Source organism: Electrona antarctica (assembly GCF_951216825.1).
Source record: "Electrona antarctica genome assembly, contig: scaffold_25, whole genome shotgun sequence".
Taxonomy (NCBI): domain Eukaryota; kingdom Metazoa; phylum Chordata; class Actinopteri; order Myctophiformes; family Myctophidae; genus Electrona; species Electrona antarctica.
Window position 1 is genome coordinate 6,808,172 of NW_027637034.1, and position 23,636 is coordinate 6,831,807.

Sequence of the window (23,636 nt, forward strand, 5' to 3'; positions counted from 1 at the left end):
CAAAATCTCAGTCTCTACTGCAGACAGGACTCCACACACTGGTCTGGAATAAAGGAATACAATACATAATTGAATAAGGAATTTGATGTGATATTAATAACTTTCATAAAAAGGATGCCGCTGTTCATGTGTCATGAATAAGAACTATAATGTATTTTTGATATTAAACTTTATAAACAGCTCCTGTATAAAACTGAACATGACTAAATTAATTTAAATTATGAATCAGAATGTTTTGTTTTTTTTAAATGAAAGAACAAAATGAACATCTACATCTAGCAAGCAGTGTTTTTTCATTGCATATTTGAAACAGCCAATCAGTTTATTAACATATTAATGATCCTAAAATAGATAACACAAGTAGGTATAATATTGTTGCTGTGAGGTGGAAACCTCTTATGTCCAAAACTGTTACTTTTCAGAAAATTAAAATGAAATGAAAAATAAAAATGAAAAGCTTGTAGATCGGCTATTTTGGTTACTTTTGGGTGACACTGTAGAATGATGATTAGGACATTAATTTACAAAAAAACAGGTTAAAGGTTAAATTATGTGAGAGAGAGCAAGTGCATTTTCTGGCACCAGCGGCAGCAGTCTGACACACCCCAGACCCAAACCTCACAGGGAAGACATGGCTGTTTCGGGAGCCACGGGTGAGTTTTAACCAGCAACGCTGACAACCCAAACCCAAACCCTAACCTCACAGGGAAGACACGGGTGATTTTTAACTGGCAACACATATCGGGAGCCGCGACTGTTGTCGGCAGTTGCGGCGTCGGCCGCGAAATGAACCAACACTGCCGCGGAACTCCACTAATCCCCCCACCTTCCCTGGCAGGTGCGTCTGATCGCCGGTGCCGGAGAATGCACTCGCTCCTTCTGAATTATGGAGATACAAGGTTTCTCTGCCCGGCAGCAATGATAAAAAAGTAAACCCAGAGCTGCTATAATAGAACAGTGAGAATCATGTAGATCTCAGGATTCACATGGAAACGGTGAGTTGCCTCATGGAACGGAGACCAGATGTCTCCCTTTGCGTGGGACAGTCCCTCATTTACAAGACTTTAAGCGTCCCACGAAATGAGACCCTGTCCCACATTGTGACAATGTGACTGACAGGCATCAATGTTCAAATGCCCTAATATAGTTAGTCCCCTAATAGTTGGCTTTCTGTTGTAAAGCTCTCTCAATGTCTCTTTTCCTGACGGCCGATGTAATCTACCTAAAACCGGCCGAAATCCCGCGCGTGCACGGTCGATCACGCACGCGTGTGATCACGCATGCATCGCTGCGTAAAATGCGATAGTTTGGGCTTGATTAGAGCTTAATTTGACTTAGTTATTAAAATAAACAATGATCGCTTAGCATTCCGGACATCTGATAGTGCTGCACCAGTCCAAACTAGTCCTGGATGTTGTGATTCCTTAAACCGGAAGTGACATCGCCAGATTCATTTGGTCAAAATCGGCATGATGGTGACGTTACCGCCACCATCAGGACTGGGTATAATACTATAGGATTGCTGTGTGAGAATGAGATGCAGTGTGTATATCACAGATTTTTCTATTGGCATTAAAATGACAAATTAAACATATGAATAGTGCAGGCAGAAGGCACAATCCACTGTTAATTAGGCTTGGCCATAAGAGGGTTAAGCCGTTTTAAGCCTTTAAAATAACATTAGCAATATCTCCTAAGCTACAGTACCAAGTCGGCCATACCACTTATGACCACATTTATTTAAAAAAAAAAGAGGTTTAATAACAAAATGATATGCAATATTAGGCCCATCAAGCACAAGCACACACACACACACACACACACACACACACACACACACACACACACACACACACACACACACACACACACACACACACACACACACACACACACACACACACAGCATTAAGCAACTAGTCGACTAGTTTACTAGTCGACTAGTAAATCCACATTCGACATTGTTGGTACTAGTTGAAAAGAAAAATAAAAAAAATAAAAAAAGTGTATTTCTTTAATTTTTTCCCCCGATTTTGTAGGCCTCAAGATCAGGTAGATTATAGTTATAGTCACCAATGTACAGTTTTTAAATGTACAAATGTTTATTTCCAAAAAGAAAAAACACACACACAGGTTCTTGTGCTGTAACATATATTAGTGTGATAAAACACTGCTATGACATTGGTCTCCCCAAGACCCAGACATACAAGAACACCCATTATGAACAAACTGTATAATGTATACACTATTTAATAGTGAGAATAGCAGATCTACAATTGTTTACCTATATATAATAAATGGGTGCTGTTGTTGATGTTTGTTTTTTCCTTTTTTTCTTGTCTACCTTGAATGTCTGGTTTGGTAATGTGAAATAAGGCTGAGTTACACTTTTTGTTCACAGCACACACCTGACAAAAGAGCATTGATATTAAATAATGATGATAGTTAACACTAGCATGTCTGAGAGGTCATTGCTTAACTGCATATGTGGCTTTGTTATGGTCTGAAGGTACATTATGTGAGATGTAGCAACACCCTGATCTACACAAACCCAGCAGCTTGTGAGCACTTTACTGCAGCAGCTTGTGAGCACTTTACTGCACCATAATTTTACTGCATATCGATGAACATAATTATTGCATGAATGTTAATGCATAAGACTTGTTAAATACTGACAAATGTGGACACACACTGATGCTCATATTGTACTACCAGTAACCTATGAGCTGGAGGGAATAATGCAACCTAAAATAAAAATGAAATTCCATCATGTTGATTAGAAAATAAGATCCATACACAAGATACAAAATAAACTCCATCACAAGAAATTATTAATGTGTGTTTTATTCAGTCATGTTGATAGTCATATAATTTCTCTGCTTTTGCATCATTGTCATCCTGGATTAGACTGACTGATCATTATGTCTCAAACTAAAGGCGTTTTGCATGTATGAGTCTTCATGTGGCTTTTTAGATGACTTGTCTTAACAAAGCCTTTACCACATACTGTACAAGAAAATGGCATTTCGCCTGTATGTGTCATCATGTGTGTTTTTAGATGACCCGCCCGAGTAAAGCCTGTACCACATACTGTACAAGAGAATGGCCTTTCGCCTGTATGAGTCATCATGTGTCGTTTTTGATCACTTTTGGTAACACAGCCTTTACCACATACTATACAAGAAAATGGCTTTTCGCCTGTATGAATCCTCATGTGTGTTTTTAGATCACCATTTCGAGCAAAGCCTTTACCACAAACTGTACAGGAGAAGGGCTTTTCGCCTGTATGAATCCTCATGTGTTTTTTTAGATCACTTGTGGTAACACAGCCTGTACCACAAACTGTACAAGAGAAGGTCCTTTCGCCTGTATGAGTTGTCATGTGTGTTTTTAGATTTCTTGTGCTAACAAAGCCTTTACCACATACTGTACAAGAAAATGGCATTTCGCCTGTATGAGTCATCATGTGTGTTTTTAGATGACCCGCCCGAGTAAAGCCTGTACCACATACTGTACAAGAGAATGGCCTTTCGCCTGTATGAGTCATCATGTGTCGTTTTTGATCACTTGTGCTAACACAGCCTTTACCACATACTGTACAAGAAAATGGCCTTTTGCCTGTATGAGTCATCATGTGGGTTTTTAAATCAGCCTTGTAAGCAAAGCTTTTACCACATAGGCCTATTGAACAAGAAAATGGCTTTTCACCTGTATGAATCCTCATGTGTGGTTTTAGATGACCCGCCTGAGAAAAACCTCTACCACAAACTGTACAAGAGAAGGGCTTTTCGCCTGTATGAATCCTCATGTGTGTTTTTAGATTGCTAGAGTCGCGACAGTTTTTTCCACATTCTGTACAAGAAAATGGCTTTTCGCCTGTATGAATCTTCATGTGTGTTTTTAAATTCAGCTTTAGATTAAACATTTTGCCACACTCTGTACAATTAAAACTTTTCTTCCCTGTGTGACTCCTCATGGAGTCAGTTTGTTTCGATGAGTTCAGGTCCTGGGACAGCTTGGCTCCTCCCACATGTTGTGTGTTTTGTGAATTCAGTGTGTTTAAAGCTGACTGATCTCCTCTAGTCTCCTCCCACTCATCACTGTCTTCAGTGTCAGATTCAGAACAGTGTGAAGAGAGGAGCTGGTTGTCACTAGTTGGTTGTGATGTTCCACAGTCCTCTACATCAGCTTGTGCTTTCATGTGTACAGTTGAGGTGCCAGCTACAGGCTCTGTCTCTCTGTTTTCATCATCATCTTCACTTTTCACTGCTAGTAATGTCAACGCTGATCCACCTTGTCTTTGAAGTAGCTCCACTTGTTCATCTTTAATCTCTGGAGCTTGTGGTTTCTCCTGGACCAGACTGGAGCTCCTCTCCTCTTCCAGTGGCACCTCCTCTTTACACACAGGGGCGTGCAGAAAGTCTACAAAAAAATACAATGTGTTACGACCCTTATGGTCTAGGAGCAAAGGCCCTGCAAAGTATTCAAATAGGATAACCAGATTAGCTTGTAGAGCCGCTATTTTCGGTGCAAAGGATACATTTGGCTTTACACTTTACATTTATATTTCAGCGTTGCTCGCTGAAAGTATCTGACCTACAAGCAACAGTGCGTTGTGATGAGACACGCTGTGGACTTTATCTTTCGGCAGCGCGACACTGTCTTCAGAACTTCTTCAGTTCGGTCATGACTGTCGTTTGAGGTAATGCAACAAAGTTGTAAGAACGAGACGGCATATTATCGATTGTAACATATTTGTCATTTACACTTACACACCTCGTTTTGAATGATGTTGATATGGCGCTGCACTAGTATAGCCTTTACGTTATCTTGCATGACTTTGATGTTTCAAAAACCACTGCTTGCTAATTATGACTCATGATTTCACACCTGATTGTGTTCCTTTAAGTGGCCTACCACACCCAGAGTGAGCATGTTTGTTGGGGGGCTTGCGTTCTTGTATTCTTGTTATCGGACCATACAAACCCTCCCGCGTGCTCAGATCAGCCAACGCAGGTAAGCTGGAATAGAAGTACATTCACTAAAAACGGCGGGACAGCGCTCCACACGTCCCAGACTCTTCTCCCCTCTGGCTCCAAAACTATGGAATGGGCCTGGGCCGGCTTAGCGGTCCAGGCACCTTGGCTGGTAATCCAGCATGACAGTATGTCGCGGGTTTGAGTCCCGATCCTGACAAACTTTACTGTGTGTCTTCTCTGCCCATCTCTCTCCCCGTCTTCCTACTGTAAATCTATCAATAGAGGCAGAAAAGCCCCAAAAAATATTTAAAAATAAAAAACAAACAAACTATGGAATGCACTTCCCATTGCAATCAGAACTCCTGACTCACTCCCAATCTTCCGCCGTAGCCACCACTTCAGACTCCATCGTTGCCCTAGCCTCGACGACCTTACAGGCCTATGCAAAGGCTCAAGAGTAGTGTTATAGTGTGTACATGGAGTACCAACCTCCACCTCAGCCCTAGGGGGCGCTGTTGAGTCAGAAAAATTCTTAGCATTCCTATGATGTCATAGTGACATGACACAACATAATATGACCCCTAGGTGGCGCTATTGGTCCCCCTTAATTATAATTTATGTTTTTTATTATTTATAATATAATTAATATAATTCATATAATTAAAATAATTAAAAAAGTTAAATAGATGAAAATAACAGATCTACGTGTGTGTGTGTGTGTGTAACAGATCTACGTGTGTGTGTGTGTGTGTGTGTGTGTGTGTGTGTGTGTGTGTGTATGCATGCGTGTGTGTGTGTGTGTGTGTGTGTGTGTGTGCGTGTATACATGTGTCAGCAAAAGTCTCAACTCTAAAATAGACAGTTAAACAGTTAGGGTTGTATACCTTGCTCTATACTTCCTTATTGTTTAAACTGTAGGTGTTATCTGCGTTAAGCAGGCATACTGGGTATTCATGATCTATAGTGTTGTAGTCGAGACCACCTAAAGCGAGACCAAGACAAGACCAAGACCTAGCAGGTCGAGACCGATACCGAGACCAAGACCGCTGTGAGCCTAGGGGGCCGAGACCAAGACCAAGACCAAGACCTAGCAGGTCGAGACCGATACCGAGACCAAGACCGCTGCGAGCCTAGGGGGCCGAGACCAAGACCTAGCAGGTCGAGACCGAGACCAAGACCGCTGCGGGCCTAGGGGGCCGAGACCAAGACCTAGCAGGTCGAGACCGAGACCAAGACCATTTTTCCCTCTTATTTGATAGGTACAGATAATAATCTTGATCTGAAACACTGCAAATAGATTTTACTTACTTTGGAACAGCTCAAAATTAGGTATACTTGTCTACACAGCATGATTCATTCAAATATTTATTTTAAATATCAAGCATAATAATACGCATCAAAACAACTGTCCTCTCAACCAACATTTATTTGAAGTTAACCACAAAAAAACAACATTTAAAGTGTTTCAGAAAAATTAGGATTTAGAACATTGGTTTAGAACTGGCAAATAACAATTAGTGATCTCTCTCTCTCTGTGTGTGTGTGTGAGCAGCAGTAGGATCATCATTTCACACAACAAATGCCCTGAATTCAAACCTGAGTCTGAGAGTACATGGTGACTCTCTAGAGCTGCTGAGCCATATAGTACACATTCCTCCTTTCTGTCCTCATTCCCTCCAACCCTTTGTCTCCCTCTCTGTCTCAAAATATTTTCAGGGGGGGGTCTGCAGCCAAATTATGGACGACCTTGATTCCTTGGCAAAAAAACGTTTGATAACTATTGATTGAGAGGGCATTTTTAGAATTGGCCTCAGGTAGTCTTAACACAGCCGACGCGAATCGCGTATCAATACGTTATCAATTAATCAAACGTCGGGTGCGAATCACGTATCAATACGTTTCAATCACTTTTTTATAGCATACTTTCATTCATCTTTTTACCCACCCGGACAATGAAGAACCATCGCCCTATCATTGCTGCTTAGTCCCGCTCACGTGATCAGAAAAAAAAAAAAAAAAAAAAAAAAAACCCTCCCCTCCTGAATACAGGAGGGCGGGCCGCTTTACGTGTATAAACCAGTTTAAAATGGATGCGCCCATGCCGATCTAGTCTGTGTGTGAAAAGAATCAAATTTCACCTAACCTCGCCTCACCAGGCTTTCCTCCACCTATTGGCTTTTATACTCGATTCCCCCCTCCCCTCCTGTTTCTCCTGCAGGAGGAGGGCCTTGCGAGATGGGGGCTCATGTCTCGGAAAAAAACATGAACGGAACGCTGTTACGCTGCCTAACACATGATCTGCAGATTCTGCACCAGATCGGCATTGCTGCAACACACATGGACAGATGCATGTTTACTTCTTCATACTGTAGCGACCAAACGATCCCCGAGCCTACAATACTACGAACTAACAAACGAACTACAGTATCGAGAGGGGCCGCCATGACAACAGACAGTCTACCGTTGGTGGATCACGTATCGCCATGCAGAGCCGTCATAATCGGAGATCGCTCAGACGTGTGATTGTAACGCTTTTTTATTCAGTATAATTGTATTGATAAGACCGCAATGAACGCGTCGGGGACGTAATCGACCCGGGTGTAATGTATAACGAACTTTTCCGCGTCCTAAACCGTGCATGCTCAGGCATGTTCCCTATACTAGCTTGAAAAACAAAATCAGCTCATGATGACAACGCGTCTCACCGTTATACTATAGTTCTGAACCGAACGGTGGAATGGGACTTTTTATAGCCGTACGATCAAGACTTTTGCTGCCCAATGTGCCCATGACCCCCCCCCCCCCAATGTTACTGCGATCAAAACAATGAAAGCAGTGAATCATCATCATCATCTAAAGGATGCAGAGTTATGAAGGTTTATAGTCAGACATTGACAGGCAGATATAACAATAAACACAATAAATATGCTATACATCCTATACACCGAATGAAAGCCCTGAATGTGTACTTTTACGAGGAAAAGAGTAAACATTGATCCCATGTACAGTCTGTCATAAATTGGTTACTGGGTGGATGCACATTGCGCCCACCAGATATAACTGCAGAGAAGACATGGACCCGAACTCAATATTCACAAAATAAGGCCTATAGCGACATATAAATACTATATACCGTATGAAACAGAAGACTCTCTGCTTTCATAAGAAAAAATACTTCTACTGTAGTAATAATACAAATCACACCCATGTGAAGTGAGTGGTGCAACTCTCACCGCTCACTTCACAGGGGTGTGATTTTTATTATTACAGTAGAAGTTTACAGACCAAACTGTAAATAAAAGGTTTACATGTCTTTCTGCCTCAGTCCGTATATAGCGAGCTGTATTGAATAAGCAGAGAACAGAATATGGGACAGAGTTGCACCACTCACTTCACATGGGTGTGATTTTTATTATTACTACAGTAGAAGTTTTTTTCTTATGAAAGCAGAGAGTCTTCTGTTTCATACGGTATATAGTATTTATATGTCGCTATAGGCCTTATTTTGTGAATATTGAGGAGTTCACGTCCATGTCTTCTCTGAAGTTATCTGGTGGGCACAAGCTGCATTCAATAACCAATTACTGTCTAACTGTACATGGGATCAATGTTTACTCTTTTCCTCGTAAAAGTACACATTCAGGGCTTTCATTCGGTGTATAGGATGTATAGGATATTTATTGGGTTCAATTTTATATCTGCCTGTCAATGTCTCTGACTTTAAACCATCCATAACTCTGCTCGCTGTTCAAGATAACCACTTCCAGGCAAATGCAGGTGTTGCAAAAAGGTCAATATCTCCAGAATGGAACATGGTAAAATCAAAATGTATTTTTTAAATTGAAGTGGACAAGTTCAGCTTTCTTTTGATGTATGCGTGTGATTCTCGCTATAAGAGAACATTTTGCTGTGGGCCCCCGAACAAGGCCTTTGTGCAATGTTAAACGGTAGCAACATCCAAATAGGCCTGTCGAGATCTTGTAGCAATCAAAGTGTTAATCAATGTAACACGACTCTTGGTTTTCAACACAGAACCCATCATGACTGTTATGTGTAGCCATATTACAGTAAAGCGTGGTTGCATTTCAAAAACACAAGCGAACACAGCATGGTGTGACCCAAGCGAGCACGATGGGGTCTCATAATAATGCCTCCTGCACTAAAAACTCTCTCCACCGGTGCTGAGGAGGCAGGGACCGACAGAACCTTCAAGGCTAAAGTGCTCATTTGGGGGAATCCCTCTTGGTTTTCAACCCAGAACGCAATGGCATCATCAATATCATTTTTCTCAATTGTATCAAAGTACTGTGTTACTTGTGATGCGATACTTGGGTTGTCCTGGATTGTTGAACTCTGTTTTCTGTGCGCTTTCACCGCTTTGTAGCGGGACAAGAGACGTGGACAATTCGCTGCCGGTGGTGAGTCACCGTGCACTTCCTCAGCAGCTACTGTGTCAGCAGCGTCACTTTGGTCTCCACTCTGCTCGGCCACAATGTGCTCCACCTCCAGGATCAAAGTGTCTGAAAAACAGGAACAAAACAAACAAAATACTGTTTTAAAATATTTAACCAAAACACAAGAAATGGGAGGGAGGGAGGGAGATAATATTGTATAATAATGTATATACAGTAGTACTACACTACTAACCTGTGAGTGTATTTTTCAGCTCGTCCCTGCTCTTCTTCTGCGATGCTGCACTCCCATCAAGGATAACATCCAGATCCACCCAGTTGAGACCAAACTGTGGATCCAGCATTGTGGCAATAAAGTAGACACTGCGATTGAAAGGTTCTTCTCTTCCACTTTCCTCTGCCATTTTTATTTTAACAAAGATTCCTGAGAACCTTTTCATCAGAGAAGCTCGTAGGGCTTTGACTATTGGCCGACACTCCAACCGGGTCTCTTCCATCTTGAGAAGGTGTGTATTCAGGTCCAGAACAGTTGGCACCACCATACTGATGGTAACAGACTTTTCACCTTCTGTTTGGTCTGTTGCCTCAGAAAATGGTGCCAGAATCAGTCAACTCTTTTAGTTGGTTCCACTCACGGGTGCTAAAAACTATGTTTTTAAAATCTTCCTTACACATGTCTGTGAGGTCTTTGTGATCCAAAGCTGTCAGACCCTGAACTTGCTTGAAAGTGCTGTTCCAGCGAGTACTGTTTGCAGCTGGAATAGTCTTGTTGGCACCAAACACCTCCTCAAACATATCCTTAAACTGTGTGCTACGATGCAGTGTACTCGTTAACTGTGTTGATTTGGCGATGGCCAGAGAGATGGCTTTAACCTCTTTCAAGCCATCATTGACCACTAACTGTAAAGAGTGGGCAAAACAGGACAGACGTTCACCACTGGACCAAGGTACCTCTACATCTTCCTCTGAATGACTCGTGTCCTCCTCCTCACTGTCAGACTCATCAGTATGCTCATGCTGATGTGGAAACTGAACCTTGAAAGCACATTTCATATTGGCTGCATTATCCGTTATGATATAGCTGATCTTCTTACGGATACCATATTCTTCAATGATCTCTTCAAAAGCAGAAGCAATTCTATCTCCAGTGTGTTTGCCTGTGAAACGTTTGCAGTCCAGCAGGTAGGACTCGAGTTCATACTGACCACCTGACTTGCAGAAGACATGGGCAGTCACTCCGAGGAAGGAGCGTAGCTTGCGATCCGACCAGATATCAGCTGTAACTGACACAGGTGGCTGGCTCTCCAGATTAGTTACAATGGTTTCTTTGACCTTGCTGACCAGGGCAGGTATCCGCTTCTCACTGATGGTGCTTCTAGAGATGGGTGTGTACTTGCTGTCTATAACATTAAGGAAGTGTCTAAAAGGTTATTTTTCCACAATAGAAAGTGGCAGAGAGCATCCAATTATCAGGTCATTAATAATGGATTCACTGATGGCTCGTTGTCTTAAAGAAGTTGGATTGTAGATCTGCACAGTCTGGACAAAGGATGAAACACTTGGCTGTGTGTCATCTCTCTGTGGCCCTGACTTGTACTCCGAGTACCTGAAATAAAGGAGGATTGATCTATGAGATTTCCGATCATATGAAACTATTCACAATAAGCACAAGCAGTCCTTAAAGTGTGTTAACTTGTTGTCTGTGTGTATTCATTTATTTCCTGCACAGGTAACCATATAATAACATTGTTAATGATTTGTTAATCTTCCATTTTTCCATTCAGGCTGAATTTGATTGTTGTGTCTCCCATTACATTTTAATCACTTTAATTGAACAAAACGGCTAATAGTTTAATATTAAACCCAACAATGCATCAGTCATACATTTTCTTATTATCAAGCTATTAATCTGGTGTCTCATGGCCGCTATGAAAGTCTGTCTGAAATGCAAACATCTTAGCCTCCAGTGATCAAACTATCTGAGAATAACACCCATCTGACATATCATTTAATAATGTAATATGTAAATTCAGTTTGTTTGTTTGTTTGGGTTTGTTTTTATTTTGACATTTAAAAAAATCTTTGCATGTTTTAATGAATGGCAGAGCAATAGCTCTAACTCATAGAATTCTCAATTATGTACTATGAGTTATTTTTACTGAATGAATTACATTGCAATGGTAAACCTAGACCAAACAACAATGGATGAGTATAATTTTCCTTACAGACAAGAACAATGTCAATGAACACTAGTTAAACTACTCTCCTTTATAATGACAGGGAACAACTATTATACTGTAGCTAGCACATCAATGTGCTACTTTAATGACTGAAACAATTGCATGTGAATGGTATGGTAATTATTAATTCATCAATCAGTCAAAGTCTCACAGACATACCAGTACCACACACGTTTGCATCAGTGTTGCAGCAAACGTCATCATCATGACAATAAACCAACTATAGGCTTAGCTATCATACTTACTTTTCTTTGTGGGCTCTTGACAGATGACGGGCAAACGTGGATGTTGTTCCTGCCGTCTCCGAATATGATTTTCCACAAACTTGCACTTTGCACTGTGCTTTTTCCCCCCAGTAACCTTGCAAATGTAATCTTTGTGTTCCACAAAGCCAAACATTATAACAGCTGAATTAGCCGACATCTTCTTGACCAGTAAATTTGTACACACAATTAAACCATGCGCAATGCGCATGCACTGCATTGACCTGTGAACTGTGACCTCCTGTCTCACTCACTGTCTGTCAGTTTGACAGTTTCCGACCAATACCTTTCAGATGGCTATGGCTCACCTTCAAATTAAAACAATAGTTGGTTTTGGTTGCTGCTGTTTGAGCCTTTTCGTAAATAAATCGGTAGTAGTGTAATGTGAACCAACAATGAGGCATGCACGTATACAACAAAGGATTTACACATGATCGTTTTTATTATAGCCTACATGACATGATCACATAAGGTGGACGTAACGTCAGGTAGGTGGCGGTTCTTCTCATGACGAAATATAAACCGAGGCGAGGCTTCATGCATAGGTCGCGCTGCAGTGCGACGCGTTGTGAGTTGTAGATCGGCTATTTTCAGATCACTATTCAGTATTCAGATCACCGCTCAACCTCGTTTATTAAAACGACTACAGGCTACAAGTTACAACAACTTACAACACAACACACACACATTATAAAAAACACCCGGAAAGCTTGCAGCCTTGCACTGTTCGTAGAAATATTTTTAAGACAATATTGAAACGAAAAAGCCGCTTGCGTAACTTACGCTGTAACTTACGCTGCATGCGTAACTTACGCTGCAGCGCCCGGCATACAGCGTGTCGGCCGAGAGGCGGAGAATCTCCCGTAATGTTGGCTGAGGGCTCCTCTCACTCTGTCCTTGCGATCGGGTTGATAATAGAACGTTTTGCATCTCGTCTCGAGTGGTCTCGGTGGGGGAAGAGATCCGAGACAATTGGTCCGAGACCGAGACAAGACCGAGACAAATGAGGGCGAGACCAAGACGAGACCGCGAGACAAAAAAGGCGAGAAGAGCGAGACCAATACAAGACCAAGACAAATGAGGGGCGAGACCAAGACGAGACCGCGAGACAAAAAAGGCAAGAAGTGCGAGACCAAGACAAGACCGAGACAACGAAAATGTGGTCTCGAGACCATGTCTCGAGAACTACAACACTAATGATCTAATGATCTTTATGGTTGTGTTGACAGTTAAATAGATGAAAATAGCAGATCTACGTGTGTGTGTGATGTATTATCTTATAATAAAAATACAAATATTTGAAAAATGACAAATTAGCTGATCTGCTATTTGCACACTGAGCTGAGTGTATGATGTTGATTGAGTGTGTGTGTGTGTGTGTGTGTGTGTGTGTGTGTGTGATGCTGATTGAGGGGAGGTCTGTGGGTTACATGCATGTATTAGCAAAGTCTCAAGTTTCTGTCATTAGATCCAGCAGTTGGACAGTTGCTCTATACTTCCTTATTGTTCAGCTCAACTGTTGGCTGTTATCTCTATTGAGCAGGTAGACTGATCTAGTGATTTTTAGGAAGTAGTTCTACTGGCCAAGTAAGGCTGTGGTTATGATGTAAGGGGGTGATGCCCAGAGTTACCATGTTGGCTTGGGGGGTGTGAGTGACAGGCTGACAGCATCATGTTGGTGAATTTTCTGCAAGTCAACCTATGCGTCCATGTATGGTGTAACTCCATATAACACCACTACAGACTAGGGCATTAACGACTTGAGATTTTTCCAAGTCGACTTGTCACACAGTAAAGTCGAAGTTTAGTCGATTCATCGTTTTGTACGACGGGGGGGGTTGGGGGTGGAGGTGCGCGCGCTCAAATACGGAGCATGTCAAACGAAGCACTGCGCACACACACACAGTGGCCTCTCCAATATGGCACAGTGTATGTATCATCTATATGGCAAAGCGCTGATTATCAAAACATAAAACTATAATAGTAAATACTAAACAGTGTGTGCGTCGCGCGTCCCCGTGGGCCGCGGAGAGGCTCACGGCCCGGTCTCGAACCGTTTGTTGGGCCGCCGGCCACGGGGAAGAGAAAAGGAATAAAAAAGCCTCAAATTGGGCAGGCACTTTAGACCATGCGGCCGCTGACTCGGAGGGGGAAGTGAGGGCTGCCCCAGCCTGTGAGCTCGCAGATCTACGCTTCATGCAACGAATGTACCCGTACGTTTGTTCTATTAAAGGGTAGATCGCTACCGTTTGGGGGCTCTCAGCAGCCCCCCAAACGGTGGCGGATCTACCCTTTATAGAACGAACGTAGCGATATGCTGTGAGCTTAGCCTGTTGCTAACGCGACCGCCCTTCTCTCTCTCTCTCTCTCTCTCTGAGTCTCTCTCTCTCTCTCTCTCTCTCTCTCTCTAACGCGTCTCTCTCTTTCTCTCTCTCTCTCTCTAATGCGACTCTCTCTCTCTCTCCCCCGTTGAAGTTGCAATAGTTGGAGAGGGGGCATCATTGGCACACAGCGCCAGCAGCAGCGCGCAGCACAGCGCAGCGGCCCGATAACACAATACAAAATATGATATGGGGAAAACTTTTTTTTTCATTTTTTTTTTTCAACTTTCGACTTGTCAAAATGTGAATCGACTTGTGTTAATGAAATCGATAAATCGATTTTTTTAGTGAATGCCCTACTACAGACATGCTGTGTGGTGTCCAAACCTCCAGGGGTAGTGGATTTCATATCATTTCATACATATGGCTCTAATTTTAGCTAGGATCCTCATGGCCACTATACACACACAACGTACCCTGACTGTGTTAAACTTAGGCTGAATATTGACATGTGTAACTACAGCAGCTGTATACTATCATGGATAGAGGGTGTAAATAATGCGTACAAGTAAATGTGGGCTATAGGTGGTACTGCATGACTTGTGATTGTTATCTGTATTGAACAGGCAAACACACACACACACACACACACACACACACACACACACACACACACACACACACACACACACACACACACACACACACACACACACACACACACACACACACACACACACACACACACACACACACACACACACACACACGTTATTTTCATCTATTTAACTTTTTTAATTATTTTTAATTATATGAATTATATTAATTATATTATAAATAATAAAAAACATAAATTATAATTAAGGGGGACCAATAGCGCCACCTAGGGGTCATATAATGTTGTGTCATGTCACTATGACATCATAGGAATGCTAAGAATTGTTCTGACTCAACAGCGCCCCCTAGGGCTGAGGTGGAGGTTGGTACTCCATGTACACACTATAACACTACTCTCAAGTTATGTAACTTAGATGGCATTTTATGTAGACATTGCACATAGTGTATACACAGTTTCATTATATACATAATCCACTGTTAGGTTGTTATGATTATTGATTTTTTTTCATGTATTTGATGTATTACCATGTTTTGTTCTTGCTTACTGTAAATGACTCTGGATTAAGAGTGTCTGCTAAATGCCTAAATTGTATGCTACTTTACTAAAGGTTTAAACCACAGTAAAAAAAAAAACACTATATACCTATCTTGTAAAATTGTACTACAGGTTGCATCCTTGCATCAAACAGTCCATGTCTCTGGTCCATCTCTGGCTGTTCCTCTGACAACGTTGAATGTCTTTTGGAGGCCATCTCTCTAGATACTGTAGATCTCTCCCTGTGGTGCTCTGTGGAAATCACCAGTAGAAAGACCTTTCATTATACTACATATTCAAATCAAACTTTACCAAGTCTATTGTCTTGTTCAGTATAAAGGAGCAGTCACTAGTTGTTCAAGTGCTAAAATAATGATCCCATCCTGATGTGAACATCAGCTGAAAATAAATTGTATATTGAATTTGTAAAAGGGAAAGAAAAGTCAAAAAGTAACACAAATAGCCAATCTACAAGCTGCTCAAAACGTGTGGCATCGTGAGCTTGTAAAACACGGTCAAATATTGGACATAGTTTGAATGCTGATTAATCGTGATTAATACATTTTAAACTAAGATGCATCCGATTAAAATGTTTATTCATTTGACAGCCCTACTCAAAATCTATTTCAAAATGAAATAAGTATTTCTTTAAGCAGTATTCTTTTTTGCCTATTTGAAAAATGTCAACAGTCATTGACTCACCAGCCTCTTCTTGTCTTTGAAGTAGCTCCTCTTGTTCATCTTTAATCTGTGGAGGTTGTGGTTCCTCCTGGACCAGACTGCAGCTCCTCTCCTCTTCAGGTGGAACCTCCTCTTTACACACAGGAACGTGCAGAAAGACTAGGAAAAAATACAAAGAGACTCTATAAAAGGTTTGAATCTTATCCCTCAATGCGGAGTAGTGGCTGGAAAAAGTATCAACAGATTACTCTTTGGCCACATTTTCCAAAATTGAACATTGATGGTGCGCTGACTGCGCTCTGTGCTGTATGGCCGTTTGTTTACATTATAGCGTTCTCACAGAAGATGTGAGACGAGTTGAATGTTAGGTCTTCTCCAGCAGGTTAGTTGTTAACTATGGAATCGCACATTTCCCGTCAGTTGGTGTGTCGGCACCATATATGGTGGTAGGGGTGGGAGAGCGTGTGACATCACGTGACATCATCAGGCATGGAGATCCCTGATTTCATCAATATTAAGCCCATACTGTAAATGGAGATCCCTGATGTCATCAATATTGGCCAGCAACTCTACATCTGACCTCAAACCCTAAGATCTCCATATATGGAGCTGACCTGTTCTGACATGCCATATGTACATCCATCCTTCCTCTTCAATGTCTCCCTTTTGACCGATACCTGTCCATTTAAACTCTAGATGGGCCTGCCCCAAAGTTAAGGTATTAGTGCAGCCGCGCCCGGCTAGCCTGGTTAATAAACCAGACCGAATCAGCCGTTGGCAAAAAAAAGTTGCCTACCAGCGGATTTCGGTCTGGCGAGGCTCAGTAGCACGCCTCTTTCCTACAATCGAGAACAGGTCGGACCAATCGGGACACGGTATGCAATATAGGCGGGCTTTGGTACAGTGACGTTCAATGCTTGAGACCTTTGACTGACAGTAGCTCTGACCAATTGCGTCGAAGAGAAAATGTTCCCCGGGAAATGAAATCCAAGTGGAGCCAGCCCAGACTGATATACCGCGACAGTGTTGTGTGATATTAGTCTGGCTTATTAGCCAGGCTAGCGCCCGGCAGCCAGCGAAAACTAGAGTTCTTAACAGGCCCGAAAATTGCCAAAGCGCCAGCGCTCGCCCAGCAGTCTGCCGTCACCCAGGTGGATGCGTGCACGTGACCTGAGGTTAGGCTTGGGCAATATACCGATATTACCGTGATATTATAAATCAATACCAGTAATATCGAGTATATAAATAATACCGAATACCGGTAATATCGCGGAGTATATAAATAATACCGAATACCGTCATAATACCGTATTCTATTAAAAAATATATTTTTAATTGATCCTTTTTATATATAAAGGCCCAAATTACATTCTTGTTAAGCACCAATTGTCTGTGTATGGTAATTTTACGTCTATTAAGTCTATTTCTGTTTTATCAACTATAATATGCCTGTACAGTGTAGGCTTCAATGACGACACATAGCCCTGGTCCAGTGCTTACAGCGAGTCTCTCTCTGACACCCTGTGGAAGTCCCTTCCGCAGCCCTCTGGTCACATTCTCACTCCCGTGCGCGGGTTTTCAAATACCAGCAAATAAACAAAACAACGTAACTACTCACCGAAACAAAGCCTGCTAGACCTTGGTAAAAGTCTATTCTCGTAGCTGGGAAGCGTCTCAGGTCCCCAGCTTCTCTAAAATGCACTATTTTAATCATTAAATAAAATAAATCCAACCAGATCGGCGCAGGCAAAACCCGGAAATGCCGTAGTAGAAGAAATGACTCTGCCCGGTAAATTCAGGGTACATTGCTTTATTAAAATGGCACAAAGTGCATTTTAGAGAGAAGCTGGGGACCTGAGACGCTTCCCAGCTACGAGAATAGACTTTTACCAAGGTCTAGCAGGCTTTGTTTCGGTGAGTAGTTACGTCGTTTTGTTTATTTGCTGGTATTTGAAAACCTGCGCACGGGAGTGAGAATGTGACCAGAGGGCTGCGGAAGGGACTTCCACAGGGCGTCAGAGAGAGACTCGCTGTAAGCACTGGACCAGGGCTAGACGACGCACTGCTCGTTGTTTCTACTCCAGCTCCGTCTGCTCGCTCGTATTTTTTTTTCTTTCTACAAACGCCTAAATTACTTTGTTAAGCACTGCAACTGTATGTTTGTGTTATTTTAGAGTTTATTTCGGTTAGTTTTATTTTAAACAACTATGAAGGACCTGTAGGCTACATGACGACGGCGCGCTGTGCTTATTATTGTTGTCGCCCCTTTTGCTCCTCCTTGCTCGTTTTTTATTTTTTCTTTCTATAAACACCTAAATTACTGTACGCGCTGTAACTGTATGTTTGTGATATTTGTACAAGTCTATTTCGGTTACTTTTATTTTAAACAACATGACGTGAACAGTACACCGGTAGACATATCCGTCCAGTCTTCCTCCTCTGCCTCACCGAGGGAAAAACAAAACTGAGCCAAGCTGGCGTTGGCTGGCTCCGAAGCCTTATTTAATGGTTCCAAATAATTACGTTTGGGAGGATTTCTAACAAATTAACCTTTCTTCGTTTTATTTTATTTTGTATGTATTTTTACAGGGCGGGTGATGTAACGTTGAATTACGTTAACTTACTGTATCTGGATGTTGAGTTTGAAGAAGTCATATGTTCCTCTCATGATGATCGAAATACTTGACTGTATGTGGATATAATCCCAATGAATCGTCAAAACTGTCATTTCATAATGTTCAGTTGCTAAGTTAGCAATAGCAACACTGATAGACCAAACACAGCATAACCCTAAGATTTATTTCCGTTTTATCCATTTCCAGAGACTGTACTGCACTCCTTCGATTGAATATGCCAACCACTCCAGTATATAATGGACTAAACATAAAATATACGTTATAACTTGGTTAAAGTTGTTTCACTTTAGTTTCATCAGAATAATAGCTTAATGTGCAGTGACTCTGCAGTGCGTGTCCGTCGCCATCTAGTGGCCGTACCAAATACAGCATTTAAAAAAAAATCGAATCAAATAATAATACTGGTAATACCGATTATCGCGGTATTATTCACGTTATCAATACCGATATCAAAAAATCAATATCGCCCAAGCCTACCTGAGGTCACTTCTCGCCCTCAGGCGTATTACTGGTACTGAAGTAGAATTAACTGCAAAGCTTATGTGAACCCATTAATACTTTTACTGCCGAACCGGCGTCCCATTCATAATACATTTTGATCAAAGCAGGGGTTAATGCATCAACGCATTCACATTGTTAATGCTAAAATCGATAACCGATTCATATCGGTTCATCTTTACACTCTCAGTACCGACCCACTTTCACCAATAAAACAAATAAGGACAGAGTGATTTAAACTTACTGAGATCCAGGTGGTCTTAACACAAAAAAAAGCCATAAGATTAATAAATAAATCGGACTACCTAGAGCCAACCAATCCACTCTTTATTAAAAATAAAACCCTAAAATTAGAAGACCTAGTTGATCTAAACACTGCTATAATAATGTACAAGGCCCACCACAATATTCTTCCACCCTACATGCAGGAGCTGTTCAAAGCACGAGAGACCAAGTACAAACTCAGGGGAACTGGTGTATTTAAGAGAAACAACGCAAGAACCAACACCAAAGACAAATGCTTATCCGTGAGAGGGGTGCGTCTATGGAACAGCCTGGATAAGGATCTGAAAATATGCTCTGGATTTAAACATTTGTTTGAATTTGGTGAAATTCAAACAAATGTTTAAATCCAAAGTAATAAATAGATATAAAACATTATCCTAGTTAGAAATAAGTAATAGTAAATATTAAAACCAAATAATTAAATACATTTAAATATATACAAATGCAATTATAAAAAAGTAATGTATAAATATTACAAAGAAGCAGTCTATAGAGGGTCTGAGTCTTATCATTCCATACACTAACTCATTTCATTATTATTATTATTATTATTATTACTATTATTATGTTATACTGTCTGACAGTTTTGTCAGCTTTATTATCATTATTTCTTTTTTATTTGGTTCTGTAAACCAATAGGGTAGGCAATTATAAGCTTTTAGCTTCAGCCTACACCTTTTCGGGCCACTCAAGTGTATAATGTATTATGTATTGTTATACATGTGAAAGGTTTGAAATAAACTAAACTAAACTAAACAAATACCCGATCTACAAGCTGCTCACCATGTGTGGTATTGTGAGCTTGTAAAACATGGTATAATCTTAGACATAGTTTGAATGCTGATTAATCGTGATTAATATATTTTTAAACTGAGATTAATCTGGTTAAAATATTCAATCGTTTGACAGCCCTACTCAAAATGTATTTCAAAATGTAAAAGTATTTCTTTAAGCAGTATTTCTTTAAGCAGTATTTTTTTATTGCGTATTTGAAAACAGTCATTGACCCACCAGCCTCTTCTGGTCTTTGAAGTAGCTCCTCTTGTTCATCTTTAATCTGTGGAGGTTGTGGTTCCTCCTGGACCAGACTGGAGCTCCTCTCCTCTTCAGGTGAGACCTCCTCCTTACACACAAGAATGTGCAGCAAGTCTAGGAAAAAATACAAAGACTCTATAAAAGGTTTGGATCTTGTACCTCAGTGCGGAGTAGTGATTACTCTTTGGCCACATTTTCCTAAATTGAACTTTGATGGTGCGCTGACTGCGCTCTGTGCTGTATGGCCTTTTGTTTACATTGTAGTGTTCTCATAGAAGATGTGAGACGAGCCGAATATTAGGTCAGTGAGTCTTCTTCAGCAGGTTAGTTAATACTGAAGTAGAATTAACTGCAAAGCTTCAGTGAACCCATTCATACTTTTACTGCCGAACCGTCGTCCCATTTTTAATACCATCAATGTAGTCACATTGTTAATGCTAAAATCGATAACAGGGTCATATCGGTTCATCACACTCTCAGTACTACCCACTTTCACCAATAAAACAAATAAAGACAGAGTAATTTAAACTTACTGAGAGCCAGGTGGTCTTCAGGTTCCTGTTTGTCTTCAGGTTCCTGTTTAAGGTGGTATTCAGGTTCCTGTTTAAGGTGGTCTTCAGGTTCCTGTTTAATATAAACAGTCGTGGCTGGAGAACTGATCTTCACCTGTAGACTGGACTCCACACACTGGTCTGGAATAAAGGAATACAATAAATAATTGAATAAGGAATTTGATGTGATATTAATAACTTTCATAAAAAGGCTGCCGCTGATCATGTGTCATGAATAAGGACTAATATATTTATGATATTAAACTTTATAAACAGCTCCTGTATAAAACTGAACCAGACTCAATTATTTTAAATTATGAATCAGAATGTTTTTTGGTTTGTTTTTTTAAAATGAAAAATGAAAGAACAAAATGAAAGAACATCTAGCTAGCAGTATTTTTTCATTGCATATTTGAAACAGCCAATCAGTTTATTAACAGATTAATGATCCTGAAATAGATAACACAAGTAGGTATAATATTGTTGCTGTGAGGTGGAAACCTCTTATGTCCAAAACTGTTACTTTTCAGAAAATGAAAAGCTTGTAGTATGATGATTAGGACATTAATTTACAAAAAAACATCAAAGGTTAAATTATGTGAGAGAGAGTGAGTGCATTTTCTGGCACCGGCGGCAGCAGTCCGACACCCTACCCCAGACCCTAACCTCACAGGGAAGACACAGCTGTTTTGGGAGCCACGGGTGAGTTTCAACCAGCGACGCTGACAACCCAAACCCAAACCCTAACCTCACAGGGAAGACACGGGTGATTTTTAACGCATATCGGGAGCCGCGACTGTTGTCGGCAGTTGCGGCGTCGGCCGGGAAACGAACCAACACTGCCGCGGAACTCCACTAATCCCCCCACCTTCCAGGGCAGGTGCGTCTGATCGCCGGTGCCGGAGAATGCACTTGCTCCTTCTGAATTATGGAGATACAAGGTTTCTCTGCCCGGCAGCAATGATAAAAAAGTAAACCCAGCTGATATAATAGAACAGTGAGAATCATGTAGATCTCAGGATTCACATGGAAACGGTGAAGACAGAACGGAGACCAGATGTCTCCCTTTACTAGCCGCAATTTGCAACTCTAGATTTGTTTACAATGGGTTGAATCTAGAGTTGCAATACCCTCCATTGACTCCCCACTCATCCAATTTGGTTTGTGATCTGCTTGTCTTAAACAACGTTAAACTCACAAACATTGCAGCTGTAGTCCAAGCTTGAATTATCCTCTTTCAATCTGCCGAGCTTATTTTTCATAAAAATCCCCCGTAGACATGTTATGAGCTACATTCTGTCAAGACATCCTCTGTAGGTGATTCTTTTTCTAAGTGTTGCAGTTTGGAAGCACTCGTTTGTGTTAACGGATCGCGCTCCTGCATTATGTGCAAATTCGAAACAGGTGGTACGCTGGGCGGCTGGGCCGTTCAGTGACTTATGACGAGTGCTTCCAAACTCCAGCACTTAGAAAAAGAATCACCTGCACAGAATTTCTTGACAGAAAGTAGCTCATAACATGTCTACGGGGGATTTTTATGAAAAACAAGCTCGGCAGATTGAAAGAGGATAATTCAAGCTTGGACTACAGCTGCAATGTTGGTGAGTTTAACGTTGTTTAAGACAAGCAGATCACAAACCAAATTGGATGAGTGGGGAGTCAATGGAGGGTATTGCAACTCTAGATTCATCCCATTATAAAAAAATATAGAGTTGCAAATTGCGGCTATCCCTTTGCGTGGGACAGTCCCGCATTTACAAGACTTTAAGCGTCCCACGAAATGAGACCCTGTCCCACATTGTGACAATGTGACTGACAGGCATCAATGTTCAAATGCCCTAATATAGTTAGTCCCCTAATAGTTGGCTTTCTGTTGTAAAGCTCTCTCAATGTCTCTTTTCCTGGTAGATGCATTTTTAAGCCGTTTTAAGCCTTTAAAATAACATTAGCAATATCTCCTAAGCTACAGTACCAAGTCGGCCATACCACTTATGACCACATTTATTTAAAAAAAAGGAAAATAAAGTGAGATGCCAGAGGGGTTTAATAACAAAATGATATGCAATATTAGGCCCATCAGGCAGGCAGGCAGGCAGGCAGGCAGGCAGGCAGGCAGGCAGGCAGGCAGGCACACACACACACACACACACACACACACACACACACACACACACACACACACACACACACACACACACACACACACACACACACACACACACACACACACACACACACACACACACACACACACACACACACACACACACACACACACACACACACACACACACACACACACAGCTGTAATTGGTGAGGACAATAAGCTACTGGGAAATGTAGTTCAGTTCAGCTAGCTTAATGCTACCTGTAGCTAAGGTGGTGTTGTTCAGAGTTTACTAACCTGCAGTATGTAGTTTGGTGGTGGTGGTGTGTGTGCGTGCGTGCGTGGGTGTAACACACATACCTGCAGTGTGTAGATCGATGTCCATATCAACATCAATGTCCAGCACTTTGTTTTGTTTCTCCAGCAGAGTTTCTAGTGTCTCCATCTCTCTCTGGAAGAGGTTGACCATGACCTG

The 23,636-nt window shown here is 41.4% G+C and overlaps 1 protein-coding gene across 1 annotated transcript; it reads right to left on the minus strand.

Moving 5' to 3' along the window:
* Positions 1–2,105: 2,105 nt before the first annotated feature.
* On the minus strand, positions 2,106–23,038 carry LOC306919227 (uncharacterized protein; the record flags this gene model as incomplete). The annotated part of the gene is made up of 6 exons (XM_079532047.1): positions 2,106–4,422; positions 15,477–15,620; positions 16,071–16,208; positions 20,480–20,617; positions 21,037–21,127; positions 23,027–23,038. The coding sequence occupies 6 exons, from the start codon at positions 23,036–23,038 to the stop codon at positions 2,927–2,929; spliced, it is 2,019 nt and encodes a 672-aa protein (XP_079388173.1). The 3' UTR covers positions 2,106–2,926.
* Between the last annotated feature and the right edge of the window lie 598 nt (positions 23,039–23,636).